We start from the raw sequence: 14,426 nt of genomic DNA on the forward strand, positions 1-14,426 counted from the left end.
ATTATCATACACAGATAAGATTATTGTTTATCCATTTATTCGATAGGAATAATAATGCAGTAATGTCACGCGTCTCTCGAAAAAATCGTCCGAGGTATCAGAAATTTATTCCGATTAAATTGGAATATTTTTTAGGCAATCTCAATCTAAATAATGGATTGTATTGTTTTATTTATTAAAAGAATTCTATTAAGTCCTAATTAAAATTATTTGTCTATTTCAACTGAATTAAACTTTCGCAATATTTGACTTTGATTCACGTGCTTATTGTAACTTATATATTTAATAAACCTCCAAAATAGGGAGAAAAAAGAAGAGTGTAGAAATACATTAAATTCTTCTTAAATTTGGAATTTGGTATTACTTCAATTTATCGCAATTCAACACTAGGAAGAAGAACTCTATTTCTCGGAAGAATATTCTTTTAATAATTTTGACAATTTTTCAATCTAGATCTGTTAACTATTAAATTAAATTAAATTAAAACTACCGAACAAATTAAAAACACTCTTTAAAAACGGACAATAATGAGAAACGTAAAAATAAAAATGATGAAAATTACTAAACAAAGTTTCAAGACTTCGGAGTTTCGACATGGTTTCGATTTGGACGAAAAAAAGTATCGGATTAAAATTCGCGCAATTGTTTAAAATTATACATCAGCTGCGTTGGCCGCCATGTTCGAGCTGACGCACGCGCGGAAGCGAAACGGACATTAACCTCCGCTGATCCCAGCTGATCGCGACGACGCGCGTGAAGGCAGAAAAGCTATTTTGTAATGTTTTAAAGCGCTTTTAACGGTGAATTGTTTTGTCACGTATTACCGTCCTCGCGTTCATCCCACGGACGAATAATACTATGACGATGTCAGCTACAAGGAGACAAATGTCTGAGAAACAGAGGCCGAAGGAGATGAGGTAAGTCCGCTTGTTCACTTAGTCGAAAAAGAAAAAAAAAACAGATCTCGCGAATCTCCCTTCTCACCTGAATTGAATTTCGTTTTAAGCAAGGCGCAGTTGCAGCTGGCCGTGATAAAAAAGAAGCAATGCGACGCGAAAGCTCTCGCGATAGTTGTGCAGCTTCTGGAATCGCACGTGGATCCCGACTGGCTCCTTCAGAATGTAAGTGCGCTAGCAAATCTAGTTGTCTTCGTATATTGGCAGTTTAGACGTTCAATGATAATATCGTAGTGATTTATTAATGACTTATTGCTCTTACAGCTGGGATTCATAAGCAAGAGCCACATGGAAGACGTGATAGAGGAGAGAGCGATAGTAAAGCTGTGCAGTTACGTTCTCTGTTCGAACCAACTGACTGTCGTTATCCGACAAAAGTATCACATATCGACGCGCAAGAATAAAGTGTACGACGTCAGCAAGCGGAAGAACTTTTGCAGCTCGTCGTGCTACGGGGCGGCCAATTATCTTCTGGAGCAGATGCTTGAGAGTCCACTGTGGATGAGAGAGAAAGAGGATATACCGGTCTTTCAGATTCTGCCTCTGAGTTCTAAATCTACGCAGTGCGGGGACGAGATCGACGTTGCTGGAATTAAATTGTCGCAAAATGCAGACGCTGACAATAATGACGACAGCAAAGAATCTATGGAACATAACGCGACCAAGCAGATGGAAAAAGATGCGGCGTGCAATGTATCGAGCCCTGAGAAAGAAGAGGTCTGCAACTCCCATTCATTGAACGATGTAAGTGCCAGAAAGTTTTAATTTAATTTAGTAATGCAATTACACACACACACACACACACACACACACACAATGTAATTACAATGACAATGTAATTACAATAATTTGTAGTTGTAATTACTCATAATTATAATTACACTGTAATTACATTGTCATTGTATTAACTGGATAAAAGAGATTATTGATGTGATTTTTTGAAAATCAGTGATATTTGATTAAATTTTTAAAAGACGTTCTCTAAACTGATGCCTTTTGAGTTGTGCCTATTTTCTTCCAAAGTAGCGATATGGTGTATTTTTAGTCTCCGAAGCATTTGATATTCTTAGTCGACATATAATTTTCAAAAAACTCGATAGATTATACAAAGAAAGAAATGCATTGTATATTACTTTATAAACAAGAGAGATTATTTTTTAAATAATAATATAAAATGTAAGAAGTTCTTCATTAATAAAACACTTAGTTTTTTATTATTGAAATATAATGACACGCTCTTAAAATCTAGAAATAAAAAATAATTTTGATTGCTAACTTATCTTTGATTCTCAAACGTATATATATATATATATATATATATATATATATATATATAATCAAACAACAAAATAATCTTCCTACAAGTCAATAAACATTGGTAGAGTTTCCATGACAGTAAAGTTAGCTCAATCACTGTCTGCGTCAAGGTATTAACTATATGTACCTTCAGACGACATGTACTCTTAATCACTTTTATCCTAATTACAATTACAATTACATTTAATCAATTAACATTTAACAATTACGTAATTGTAATTTGTACACAATTACTTTTCACAATTATTTCATTTAATTGTTTACAAAAATTAACGATTATAAAATGTAATTATTAATTGCATTAATGATTACATTATAATTGTAATTTGTAATTATTAATTAGATTACATATTTGCCCAACTCTGATCGCGAGACGCATTTATGGGAGCTACGCAATCAAGAAAGCGAAGACTGTGATTCGGAAGAATTTACAAATCGTGGAAGTAACTACGATAACAATATCCAGCAAGTAGATAACCTGGAGAATTTGGAAATAGAAATCGCTGGCCAATCTGAGAATATTCTACACTTGCATAAACACAATAAGGATACAGAAAGTAAAAATATCAATGTAAATATATGTGATAATGATGAAGCGTTGCAGCCTCAATCCGATGAAATAGGTAATGATCAAAATGACACTAGTGAAAGGTTGCAGCTTCAATCAGTCGAAATGAGTGACAACAAAAACGATGAAAATAAAAAAAGATTACAGTCTCAGTTAGATGAAATAAATAATAGCCCTAATAATGGAAAAATGATACAATCACAATCGGACAAAATGTGTAGTAGTAATAATACTGTAATTTCTTCTGCATCTGCGTGCAGTGAACATAAAAAAATAGGAGAAGCAAAGAGAACTAATAAAAGTAAAAAGTACAAGCCGAAAAAATATGACAATGCAGCAGTACAAAACAATATTTGTCACAATCTTGCGATGCATGTTGAACAGAGCGTTAGAGAATGGATTACAAAAGATACGCTTTGCCTTCTAATCGGCGAGGCGGATGAGAAGAATCAGTTGTTAGAGAAACTTACGCAGTACGACAGATACCAGAAGTTGTGTAAAAAGTTAGACAAGTTGCAAGTGCAGGATGAAAAGGAGGATCGTGTCGATTTAGAGAGAAACGAAACGAGAGAGAAAGAGCTCAAACCTTTACCTCACTTCTCTGTGCTCCAAGAGGATGGAAAGAAAATGGAATTAAAGGTGCGATAAAATATTAATCTTAATTTAATCAGAAACAGGATGTATTAACTATTTGTAGTATGTGTACAGGTACGTGCGTTTTACGAAGGACGAACGACAATTCCACCACCTGAGGATAGCGCCAAAGAATCGGAAAGTAATGATAACGATGAGCCTGTATTACCATTAACAGGCAGTCACACGCCTAATGCACTTCGTCGCCGAATTTTCTTGGACAACCTTCATAAAATGTAATGATCTCTATTTTTTTTCAAAGCAATAGACCTCAAATGTTGAAAAAGTTATTTAAAATTCGATGATGGCTATCATGTTCGCGCATTGTTAATTACAGATTACCAGATTTGATGCGCGCTTTAACGACCAATGGGAATATTTCTTCACTGGCACAATATACTTATAATAATGAGAGGTACTCATTAATCAAGATTTTGATTAGCACTTTTAATTTATCTGCTGCAAATATTGTCTTCAAAAACGCCGAATGGACACTCGTGGGACTTGTAGTCATTAAAATGTAAGTTTAATTGCAATGTTTAATTTAAAATCAATATAAAATTGATTTTAAAAAGCTTATATTAAAAGTATATATACATATAATTCCAGGTTGAGCTTGATTGATACACAACTGCAGTTGTTGCTCCGATCTAAGCAAGCCTCAATGTACACGTCTATGATTCTCACAACGTACAAATTAGATTCCAATTATTTAGACAGACTTATAATGGACATAACAAACAATGTAGGCGCATCTAAATAGAGCGATAAATAATAAAAAACTGAAATAGTTTCATAAATATTAAAATTTTTCTAATTTTATTATCCCTTAATATTATTATCTCTATATTTAACTTCACGTAAAATATTGTTTGAAAATATAATTAATTATTGTATGATATATTTTGTCTGGATTATTTAAATGTCTTGCACAATTTGATAACCACTTTGTAATTACATTTTTTATGTATATAAGTTTTATTGTTAAAAAGTACCTATTAAAAAATCTCTTTAGCAGCAACGTCGATCTCGTCCCTGCACTGCGTAGATTTAGAACTCAGAGGCAGAATCTGAAAGACCGGTATATCCTCTTTCTCTCTCATCCACAGTGGACTCTCAAGCATCTGCTCCAGAAGATAATTGGCCGCCCCGTAGCACGACGAGCTGCAAAAGTTCTTCCGCTTGCTGACGTTGTACACTTTATTCTCGCGCGTCGATATGTGATACTTCTGTCGGATAACGACAGTCAGTTGGTTCGAACAGAGAACGTAACCGCACAGCTTTACTATCGCTCTCTCCTCTATCACGTCTTCCATGTGGCTCTTGCTTATGAGTCCCAGCTGTAAGAGCAATAAGTCATTAATAAATCACTACGATATTATTGTTGAACGTCTAAACTAAACTGCCAAAATACGAAGAAAACTAGATTTGCTAGCGCACTTACATTCTGAAGGAGCCAGTCAGGATCCAGGTGCGATTCCAGAAGCTGCACAACTATCGCGAGAGCTTTCGCGTCGCATTGCTTCTTTTTTATCACGGCCAGCTGCAGCTGCGCCTTGCTTAAAGCGAAATTTAATTCAGGTGAGAAGGGAGATTCGCGAGATCTGTTTCTTTTTTTTTTCGACTGAGCGAATAAGCGGACTTACCTCATCCCACGGTCGTATACGACCGTGCCTCATCCTCTTCTGCCTCTGTTTCTCAGGCATTTGTCTCCTTGTAGCTGACATCGTCATAGTATTATTCGTCTGTGGGATGAACGCGAGGACGGTAATACGTGACAAAACAATTCACCGTTAAAAGCGCTTTAAAACATTACAAAATAGCTTTTCTGCCTTCACGCGCGTCGACGCGATCAGCTTTTTTTCTTTTGTTTTGCTCCTTTTAGGTTAGGAGCCAGTGCCGCCAGAAAATGAGACGCGGCCCGGTCGTCATGGAGATGGAGGGGATACTCACACAAAACATGAACCACGTCCGTGTGCGCTCAGTGCTTCGATTGCCTTCGGCTGAATAAAAGAAGGCAGACATATGATCTTCTGTCCTTCTTCCTCCCGCTCGATCCGTACCATAACTCGGGTGTCCGCATTTCGTTTTACCACGCAGTCCACACACTGGCAATGTTATATGTATATGTACATACAATTTGTAATACTAAAATGAATAAAAATATTAAAATATTAAATATTAAATAAAAATAAATAATGTAACGATACACCATAATAATGTAACTACGATAATTCACTCCGCGTAAACGAGTGAATTATCGTAAGTTACTACCGAAGTAACGCTCGCGTAAAAACGCAGTATATTTCTATTTTTATATTTAATTTAATATTTTTGTTACACAAATAGAAAAGGAAAAGGAAAAGGAAAAGGAAAAGGAAAAGGTAAAGGTAAAGGTAAAGGTAAAGGTAAAGGAAAAGGAAAAGGAAAAGCCCGATTTCTAGTATCGAGTACACAAGGCTTTAAGCCTTTGGTGCATTACCAAAGGTAAAGGAAAAGGAAAAGGAAAAGGAAAAGGAAAAGGTAAAGGTAAAGGTAAAGGTAAAGGTAAAGGTAAAGGTAGAGGTAAAGGAAAAGGAAAAGGAAAAGGAAAAGGAAAAGCCCGATTTCTAGTATCGAGTACACAAGGCTTTAAGCCTTTGGTGCATTACCAAAGGTAAAGGCAAAGGCAAAGGAAAAGGAAAAGGAAAAGGAAAAGGTAAAGGTAAAGGTAAAGGTAAAGGTAAAGGTAAAGGTAAAGGTAAAGGTAGAGGTAAAGGAAAAGGAAAAGGAAAAGGAAAAGGAAAAGCCCGATTTCTAGTATCGAGTACACAAGGCTTTAAGCCTTTGGTGCATTACCAAAGGTAAAGGAAAAGGAAAAGGAAAAGGTAAAGGTAAAGGTAAAGGTAAAGGTAAAGGTAAAGGTAAAGGTAAAGGTAAAGGTAAAGGTAAAGGAAAAGGAAAAGGAAAAGGAAAAGGAAAAGGAAAAGGAAAAGGAAAAAAAAGGAAAAGGAAAAGGAAAAGGAAAAGGAAAAAAAAAAGGAAAAGGAAAAGCCCGATTTCTAGTATCGTGTACACAACGGCTTAACAGAAAGGCTGCAGATTGGCTATCGCACAGTTTTTAGCCTTTTGCCTTGCTTTGCCTTAGGTAGAGGTAGAGGTAGAGGTAGAGGTAGAGGTAGAGGTAGAGGTAGAGGTAGAGGTAGAGAGGTAGAGGTAGAGAGGTTGAGGTAGAGGTAGAGAGGTAGAGGTAAAAAGGTAGAGGTAGAGATAGAGGTAGAGGTAGAGGTAGAGGGTAGAGGTAGAGGTAGAGGTAGAGGTAGAGAGGTCTACCTCTACCTAAGGCAAAGCAAGGCAAAAGGCTAAAAACTGTGCGATAGCCAATCTGCAGCCTTTCTGTTAAGTTGTTGTGTACACGATACTAGAAATCGGGCTTTTCCTTTTCCTTTTCCTTTTTTTTTCCTTTTCCTTTTCCTTTTCCTTTTCCTTTTCTATTTGTGTAACAAAAATGTTAAATTAAATATAAAAATAGATATATACTGCGTTTTTACGCGAGCGTTACTTCGGTAGTAACTTACGATAATTCACTCGTTTACGCGGAGTGAATTATCGTAGGTACATTATTATGGTGTATCGTTACATTATTTATTTTTATTTAATATTTAATATTTTAATATTTTTATTCATTTTAGTATTACAAATTGTATGTACATATACATATAACATTGCCAGTGTGTGGACTGCGTGGTAAAACGAAATGCGGACACCCGAGTTATGGTACGGATCGAGCGGGAGGAAGAAGGACAGAAGATCATATGTCTGCCTTCTTTTATTCAGCCGAAGGCAATCGAAGCACTGAGCGCACACGGACGTGGTTCATGTTTTGTGTGAGTATCCCCTCCATCTCCATGACGACCGGGCCGCGTCTCATTTTCTGGCGGCACTGTTAGGAGCGTTAACGCCTTCAACCCTGCCTTTGGGTTATATATAGCACGTCGCGATCAGCTGGGATCAGCGGACGTTAATGTCCGTTTCGCTTCCGCGCGTGCGTCAGCTCGAACATGGCGGCCAACGCAGCTGATGTATTTTAAACAATTGCGCGAATTTTAATCCGAGACTTTTTTCGTCCAAATCGAAACCATTGTCAAAACTCCGAAATCTTGAAACTTCGTTTAGTAATTTTCTTCATTTTTATTTTTACGTTTCTCATTATTGTCCGTTTTTAAAGAGTGTTTTTAATTTGTTCGGTAGTTTTAATTTAATTTAATAGTTAAATCTAGATTGAAAAATGGTCGAAATTATTAAAAGAATATTCTTCCGAGAAATAGAGTTCTTCTTCCTAGTGTTGAATTGTGATAAATTGAAGTCGTAATACCAAGTTCCAAATTTAAGAAGAATTTAATGTATTTCTACACTCTTCTTTTTTCTCCCTATTTTAGAGGTTTATTAAATATATAAGTTACAATAAGCACGTGAATCAAAGTCAAATATTGCGAAAGTTCAGTTGAAGAAATAGACAAATAATTTTAATTAGGACTTAATAGAATCCTTTTAATAAATAAAACAATACAATCTATTATTTAGATTGAGAAAAAAATATTCCAATTTAAGCTCGGAATAAATTTCTGATAACTCGGACGATTTTTTCGAGAGACGCGTGACATTACTGCATTATCATTCCTATCGAATAAATGGATAAACAATAATCTTATCTGTGTAGGATAATAAATTTTATACAGTCAGAGGCTGGAGATTTTGAAAAGAGTAAAAAAATGCTGACAACACAATATTAAATTAAGATATACAATGATAGCACACATCACACACAGTGATCACTCTTTCTTATATATTATAAATTGAGGAAGCTCAAATTTTTTCTTTCCACTCATTGTTCTTGAATTAGATATTAAAGTGAGCACGTGCTCGATGTTGATGGTGGCATTCCAGTAAACACGGAGGAAGGACAATCAAGTAACGGGTCCATTTGAGCTGTCGCTGCTAATTGGTCCTCTGTGGAATGACTGCCAACTTTGTCACGTAGAGACTCGTAAAGAGTGTGGACTGCTTCGTTGTGCTGTAAATTTAAAAGATGTTAAATCAACGATTTAAGATTAATACATATATAATATATATGTATTAATCTTATACATATACATATAATGAAACCAAAATATCTTCATAACTAATTGTAAGTTATCACATCTAATGCGCGCGGAACGTACTTTGACGGACTTTTCTGGATATTGTGAAGTATTACCTGACTTGTCGGTTGCAAGGCTTTCAATAACGAATGTAATCGCGTGGACGGCAATTTATGATGTATGTACCAAAGTAATTTTAGCAGATGTCGTGTAACGTTGTCCCTACCTAAACCAGCCAGGAAGAATTCGTCAAAGATTACTGTACAGAAAGACTCATTTGAGAATTCGTCAGCCATGTTCGATATTAACAACGAAACCTGCAATTAAAAAGCAACTTTGTCAATATGAAAGCTTGTAATTTGGAATTTGATGCAATTATGATAGACAACGATGATATTTAATAATAATTACAAGATACATCAAATATATTATGTTAGATATGTTACCAGCGTGTGTAGAAATGGATCTTCAAAAGCCCGTTGTGCTTGACAATTCGGTAATGTCGCAAGTACCCTCATCAAACCTCTGGCATCACCCCTGCCCCTTCCACCTCCGCCGCCACCACCAACGTGTAATGCATAGTACATAGACAGAACTGCCGCTACTCCAGAAAGCTGAGCGTACGCCTGGCACGCATCGGGAGGTGGTCCGGAATGTTCTATAATTGCGATTGCACTTTCCCTCTCATCGGGTGGAAGTTTACAGTTGAGCTGCCTTATTTGATCATCAACCTAAGGAATGACCATATTACTTGTATGTGTCCATGTTTCTATATCACAAAATTAAATTATTTCTCTGGACAGTACAGATATTTTCATTATTTCATATTTACCATGAGTGACATAAGTGCCGGCAGGAACTTTGTGACAACTTGACTGTCTAGTTTTGGCTCCTTAAAGTCTTGCGAATCGATCATCTGCCAAGCGGACAGTCCTAACGCGAGCATTCGCAACAACAGTACAAGCACTGCATTTTCTCTGGGCAACGCCTCACTGTTTATCAAATGAAGCGCTATTTTGATTGCACTACTAGCGAGAAAGTTTACTGCATAGGGATCACACAAAATCATACTTAGATCCCCCAATACTTGCTCCTGTCCCCTCTATAAAAACTATAGATCATATCGCTTTCCAAATAAAGTTATAAGACGCAATCTTGATTCAATTTTATACCTTAATACTGTCCAGAAAGCCTTGCAACTCGCGAGATCTCTTAACATCCACATTCTTTTCTCTGATACAGGCGTCCAGACACCACGTGAATTTATGACATGGATCTACAGAAATGATATCTTGCACCTGGCAATAAAATAACAAATTCAATAAATCAAAGCAATGTAGCTTAAGGCATATATCATTATGCTTCACTAATAATAAAATCTAGAAAAGTAATCAATAATAATATATGCAAATATGTTGGACACGTTTACCTCTAAATCGTGTAAAGCCATTAACAGTTCTGCTCTCAGAGTGCAATAATGGATATTCTTTGTGCGTAAAAACAAAGTCCTTAGAAATTGCAGTACCATGTCATACAATTTCACACTGTGCCCAATCATATGGGCTAATTTCTGCACATAGTCCCCTTGTCTCCTCACCTGTGCAAAGTGAGAGAGTTGTACAACGTGATTTGCAAATTTAAATTGTAACGTACCTTAGGTGATGGCATAAAAAATGGATTGTTCAGGTTCTGATGGTCAAAGAGAGTATGTTCTTTCTCAATGATATAATGGCTGAACAATGGGGAGACTTCGTCGCCAAAAAGACTTTGATTATCCTTCCATATCTGACGCTTTACTTCCGTATCGGCGTTACTGTACAATTCTTTCTCTCTAATCAACACTCGCAAGTATTTATCCTCGATGTGTGGAGTATTCCTCAAGATACTCATAATAACAGGTTGCAAGGCAGGGATTCTGACGCCGGGAAAGCCTCTTGCTAGCAATTCCTTCAGCCTCTTGTCCACGGCGGCGCCTTTGTCCGCCCTTTCCACGCCAATCTCATCGATCTGCTTGGTCAGCCTGTCCCGTAACTCCTCGAGAACGGAGGCGTGAAAGTCCAACCTTCTGATTCCGTGCAGATCGAGCAGAGGTAGCATAGGCCGCAACGACGGTAGTAATATACCGTTTTCCAGCTGAAATAAAATATCGTTGCCATGTAAAATGCTGCAAATCTAATATAAACTAACTTTAACTTATGGTACTGCGCTTGGTGAACGATGCCTCCGTCTCCTCCGAATTTTTACCTGAAATCCCTCGATGGCTTTCAGTGGATCCGTACAACTTGTTAGAGCGTCTCTCAAACATTCCTGTCCTGGTACACCGAGTTCCTCCAGCACGTTGCCAGTCTCGCCGTTACTCTTCGCCGAATTCATGGTTATGTCTAACCGCTTCTTCTTCTAATAAATAGTGTCACTCAATTCCCAGAGTGATACACGCGTGTGCCTCATCGAATGGAACTGACCGAGAGACACGTGTTTCTGTAGAAAAACACGCACTTGCTGTAGAGTAGTAGAGCGAGAGAGACCTGGGGAACTCTACATCGGAGGCCAGAGGCCTATTAATTATTATGTTTCTTTTGTTGACATCTCATTAGTAATTTTGGGTTACAAGACAATTTCCATAAAAAAAGAGGGGGGATAGGGTTCGCACGAACGAAAATCCCTAGTTAACTCAAATTAAATTTCCATGGATTGTAACCCTAAAAGGGCCGATATCACAGTCTCCGATTAACGTGATCCTCCGATTAAACTCACTCTGCATCTCTTTCTAACTGTTCCCCTAGAAAGAGACGAAAAGACAGTTAGAAAGAGATGCAGAGTGAGTTTAATCGGAGGATCACGTTAATCGGAGACTGTGATATCGGCCCTAAAGTTTTGTGTACATACACGATACTAGAAATCGGTCCGAGTTTCGGTTTAAGCCAATGAAACTGCTGCTTTTCTGTAAGAGCTGCAAGTTGATTGGCTTTTGGTTCTTACGGAAAAGCAACACGTTGATTGGCTACTGCGTCGCTTCTTGCCGCGCGGCAAGCGTTTCCGCGTCCTGTGTGCAGAAGCCATTATCAACAATCAGTGTTGATTAGTTGGTTCTAAAAGTAAGAGCCAATCACGTTCGACTGCTACTGAGCGGCTTGGTCTGCTGAACGCGCTCAATAGAGAAAATTGATCTCAAGTTTAGTAAACTTTGCTCTGATTGGTCAAATTTTTTGTGTTAATTTAACATAATATGGATGTGTTAAATGGTAACACCGATACATATGTTAAAATATTTCAACAAAAAGGAAATGTAATTCTGATGTAATTTGAGGCTAATTATGTGTACAATTAACATAACTTTTATATTGAAGTTAAGATTGTAAGATCAAATCAACACTCTTTTTCTGTAAATTTTTATTCCCATTTCTGTTATAGAGTAAAATCAACGCTCTATCTCTGTAAATTTTAACACATTTAATAAATACGTTCAAATTGTGTTACTTTAACAACGAAGTATAGGCTCTTTTCGTTACAACCGTATGAATTCAACTTATTGTTTTATTTTACTTATTGACTGCGCCTTTTTATACACTACTTCGTCTCGATTATTCATGTAAATCTTTATATCGTTATGAATTTAAGTAACTTCTTTACGCTGAAGATGACACAAAAAAAGTGTCGAAACGTTCGTTTTTAATATATTCATTTATTATTATAATTTGTCTGCGCATTGATTACCGCGCTTGGCTCCGATTGCCTCATCTATTTCCTTTACTTTAACATATTTTTTAAATTATTTAATAATTTTACATTTTAAATTTGTTAACTCCAATTAACGTAGCAGGCATATGTTAAATCTACACCCATGTATACGTGTTGATTATTTTACACAAAAATTTTCCAACAGTGTAAAATTATTAAGATTACTATATTATGTACATATTTATACGTAAGTGACCACTTTCCTCCCTGTTTAGCAGGTGGAAAGTGGTCACTTTCCGCCCTAGGGAGGAAAGTGCTTACTTTCCGCCCGCTATGCCGCCTTGGCGTGAAATTGACTGCTTTCGCCCCTCTCTACAGGCATGGAAAGTCGAACTTTCCGTGGAGGTGTTGTGAAAACATATTAAATAAATGTAAAATATATGTCAGAAAAGTTTACTCACTAATCCTCGATGCGAAAACATCGTGTTGCTCTTACAGTTTCACTTGACGAGACGAACGCGATTCCTCAGTGTCACTAACTGTCTGGAGTTGAATCAGAGTTGGAATAACGATTAAAGTCGAGTATGAAGTAACAAACTCGAAGCCGAAAACTATGTGTTGTCGCTTTGCGGCGTTTTCCGCCTTTTTTATACCCGAAATTGCCAGAACCCCCCGCGCGAGTTTTGGGCCCCATCTGGGCCTCAGCCTCTCAACAGCCGTCCGATAACCGTAGGATAAACTAAACCTGTTTGTATTTATCTGAGCGTTCGCTCGGAATTCTGAGCTAGCGTGCGTCGTCTAAACGTTCAAAAATGCGTTCAAAAATTCCAACGTGCGTCGGCCGAAATTTTAGGATAAAATTTCCGTACGTAATAAAAATAACAAAAGATAAACATTCGCGCATGTCATCGAAAATAGCTTTCCGCGGAATCGAGGAAATTACATTTCATCAGAGTCATTATCTTGAAATAATTAATATATAAACTCAGTATACTAAGTATCTTCATAGTTAAAAATGTTAACCATTTCTTTTAACACTCATGATAGAATCAAATTTATAATCTTTATACTCAATATAGGAAAAAAGGTATTATTCAGTAACAAAGTTTTAACTGATATCTAAAGGTTGTAAAATATTTAACTAAATAGTTACTTAACTGAACTTTATTTCAAAGGACGAGCGAATTAATTGTGCTCACAGCAATGCTTAAAAGCTAGGCACAAAGAAAAAGTCCAATATAGTACAGAGCTCTGATCGATTGGGCTCCTCGATCAATGAGCGTAGGTGCACTTTTTGGTATGCGCTTCCATAATATGCATTAAATGCGCATATAATGCGGGACAAATATCCGCATTTAATGCAAAGTTTAATGTACATTCAAAGCGCATTAAACGCGCATTGGCGCTTTTTGGGTTCAGAAAGTTCTTCAAAACGGAACACACGTATAAATGTTCTTTCAATGGCCATAAAATAAATCATTTTATCCATGCACATATATCCACTTATTTAATTAAATTAATTTTGTCCTACCGGTCTTAATCTATTTGTCATCGGACAAATCTGTGCTTAGAAAACATTCAACAGTTGCAAAATAAACGTTCTGCTGAATTGTCCGATGACAAATAGATTAAGACCGGTAGGACAAAATTAATTTAAGTAAATAAGTGGATATATGTGCATGGATAAAATGATTTATTTTGTGCAATAATAATTAGTGCAATATAAATTAAAATGTTTCAAAAAAGGCTATTAAAGCTATTATATATATATATATATATATATATATACATATATATACATATATATATATACATATATATAAAGCAAATTATAATTTTGAAAGAAAAAATTTAACAAATAGGTATTTTTGTTAACTGTAGAAACGTAAAAAATACGTTTCTTAAATCATGGTTTCAAAAACATTTTTATTCAAACGTTTCTTAATGGTTCTTTACGGTTGTAAAACTATACGTTCAAAAAACGTATATGAAACTAATATGTGCTACCTGGGTTCATTGGCATCGACCGCTGACCTATATCGTGCTGGAAAGACCGGATACCCGATACCGGATGCTGGATGCGTGTACAGCAAAACGGTGACCGTACCATTCCGCCAACGGTCCTGTCCTATCGATGATTCAGCCCAGTGAGAA

General features: G+C 36.5%; 3 protein-coding genes across 4 annotated transcripts; 1 reads left to right on the plus strand and 2 right to left on the minus strand.

The window, feature by feature from the left end:
* The first annotated feature begins 701 nt into the window (after positions 1 to 701).
* Positions 702 to 4,282, plus strand: LOC139768174 (putative RNA polymerase II subunit B1 CTD phosphatase RPAP2). Its single transcript, XM_071698116.1, has 7 exons — positions 702 to 917; positions 1,007 to 1,121; positions 1,221 to 1,700; positions 2,617 to 3,480; positions 3,550 to 3,710; positions 3,812 to 3,994; positions 4,084 to 4,282. The coding sequence occupies exons 1-7, from the start codon at positions 859 to 861 to the stop codon at positions 4,235 to 4,237; spliced, it is 2,016 nt and encodes a 671-aa protein (XP_071554217.1). The 5' UTR covers positions 702 to 858; the 3' UTR covers positions 4,238 to 4,282.
* On the minus strand, positions 4,036 to 5,531 carry LOC139768197 (putative RNA polymerase II subunit B1 CTD phosphatase RPAP2 homolog). Of its 2 annotated transcripts, none has more exons than XM_071698146.1 (3): positions 5,121 to 5,531; positions 4,919 to 5,029; positions 4,036 to 4,814 (listed from the first exon to the last, which is right to left on the minus strand). In XM_071698146.1, the coding sequence occupies exons 1-3, from the start codon at positions 5,205 to 5,207 to the stop codon at positions 4,473 to 4,475; spliced, it is 540 nt and encodes a 179-aa protein (XP_071554247.1). In that variant the 5' UTR covers positions 5,208 to 5,531; the 3' UTR covers positions 4,036 to 4,472. The 2 variants fall into 2 exon arrangements, with proteins under 2 accessions (XP_071554247.1, XP_071554256.1); XM_071698155.1 differs by having other exon boundaries at positions 4,919 to 5,033; positions 5,121 to 5,530.
* A 1,583-nt stretch (positions 5,532 to 7,114) lies between these two features.
* Positions 7,115 to 11,197, minus strand: Nelf-b (negative elongation factor B). The gene is made up of 8 exons (XM_071698127.1): positions 10,839 to 11,197; positions 10,248 to 10,727; positions 10,024 to 10,191; positions 9,767 to 9,892; positions 9,427 to 9,696; positions 9,041 to 9,325; positions 8,711 to 8,911; positions 7,115 to 8,527 (listed from the first exon to the last, which is right to left on the minus strand). The coding sequence occupies exons 1-8, from the start codon at positions 10,965 to 10,967 to the stop codon at positions 8,360 to 8,362; spliced, it is 1,827 nt and encodes a 608-aa protein (XP_071554228.1). The 5' UTR covers positions 10,968 to 11,197; the 3' UTR covers positions 7,115 to 8,359.
* Between the last annotated feature and the right edge of the window lie 3,229 nt (positions 11,198 to 14,426).

This window comes from Temnothorax nylanderi, unplaced genomic scaffold, assembly GCF_030848795.1.
Source record: "Temnothorax nylanderi isolate EJ_2023f unplaced genomic scaffold, tnyl_v1.0 TNYL_tig0002_pilon, whole genome shotgun sequence".
Lineage (NCBI taxonomy): Eukaryota > Metazoa > Arthropoda > Insecta > Hymenoptera > Formicidae > Temnothorax > Temnothorax nylanderi.

What these genes read in the sequence shown, in the direction of transcription:
- LOC139768174 (XM_071698116.1), top strand. Translation starts at nt 859, where the DNA reads ATGACGATGTCAGCTACAAGGAGACAAATGTCTGAGAAACAGAGGCCG. An exon ending in TTGGACAACCTTCATAAAAT is followed by an intron (nt 3,711 to 3,811) that starts GTAATGATCTCT and finishes TGTTAATTACAG; the next exon opens with ATTACCAGATTTGATGCGCG. An exon ending in GGACTTGTAGTCATTAAAAT is followed by an intron (nt 3,995 to 4,083) that starts GTAAGTTTAATT and finishes ATATAATTCCAG; the next exon opens with GTTGAGCTTGATTGATACAC.
- LOC139768197 (XM_071698146.1), bottom strand. Translation starts at nt 5,207, where the DNA reads ATGACGATGTCAGCTACAAGGAGACAAATGCCTGAGAAACAGAGGCAG. An exon ending in GTATACGACCGTGGGATGAG is followed by an intron (nt 5,030 to 5,120) that starts GTAAGTCCGCTT and finishes GCTTTAAGCAAG; the next exon opens with GCGCAGCTGCAGCTGGCCGT. An exon ending in CTGACTGGCTCCTTCAGAAT is followed by an intron (nt 4,815 to 4,918) that starts GTAAGTGCGCTA and finishes TTGCTCTTACAG; the next exon opens with CTGGGACTCATAAGCAAGAG.
- Nelf-b (XM_071698127.1), bottom strand. Translation starts at nt 10,967, where the DNA reads ATGAATTCGGCGAAGAGTAACGGCGAGACTGGCAACGTGCTGGAGGAA. An exon ending in CGGCACTTATGTCACTCATG is followed by an intron (nt 9,326 to 9,426) that starts GTAAATATGAAA and finishes GTCATTCCTTAG; the next exon opens with GTTGATGATCAAATAAGGCA. An exon ending in CCTTGCAACCGACAAGTCAG is followed by an intron (nt 8,528 to 8,710) that starts GTAATACTTCAC and finishes TTAAATTTACAG; the next exon opens with CACAACGAAGCAGTCCACAC.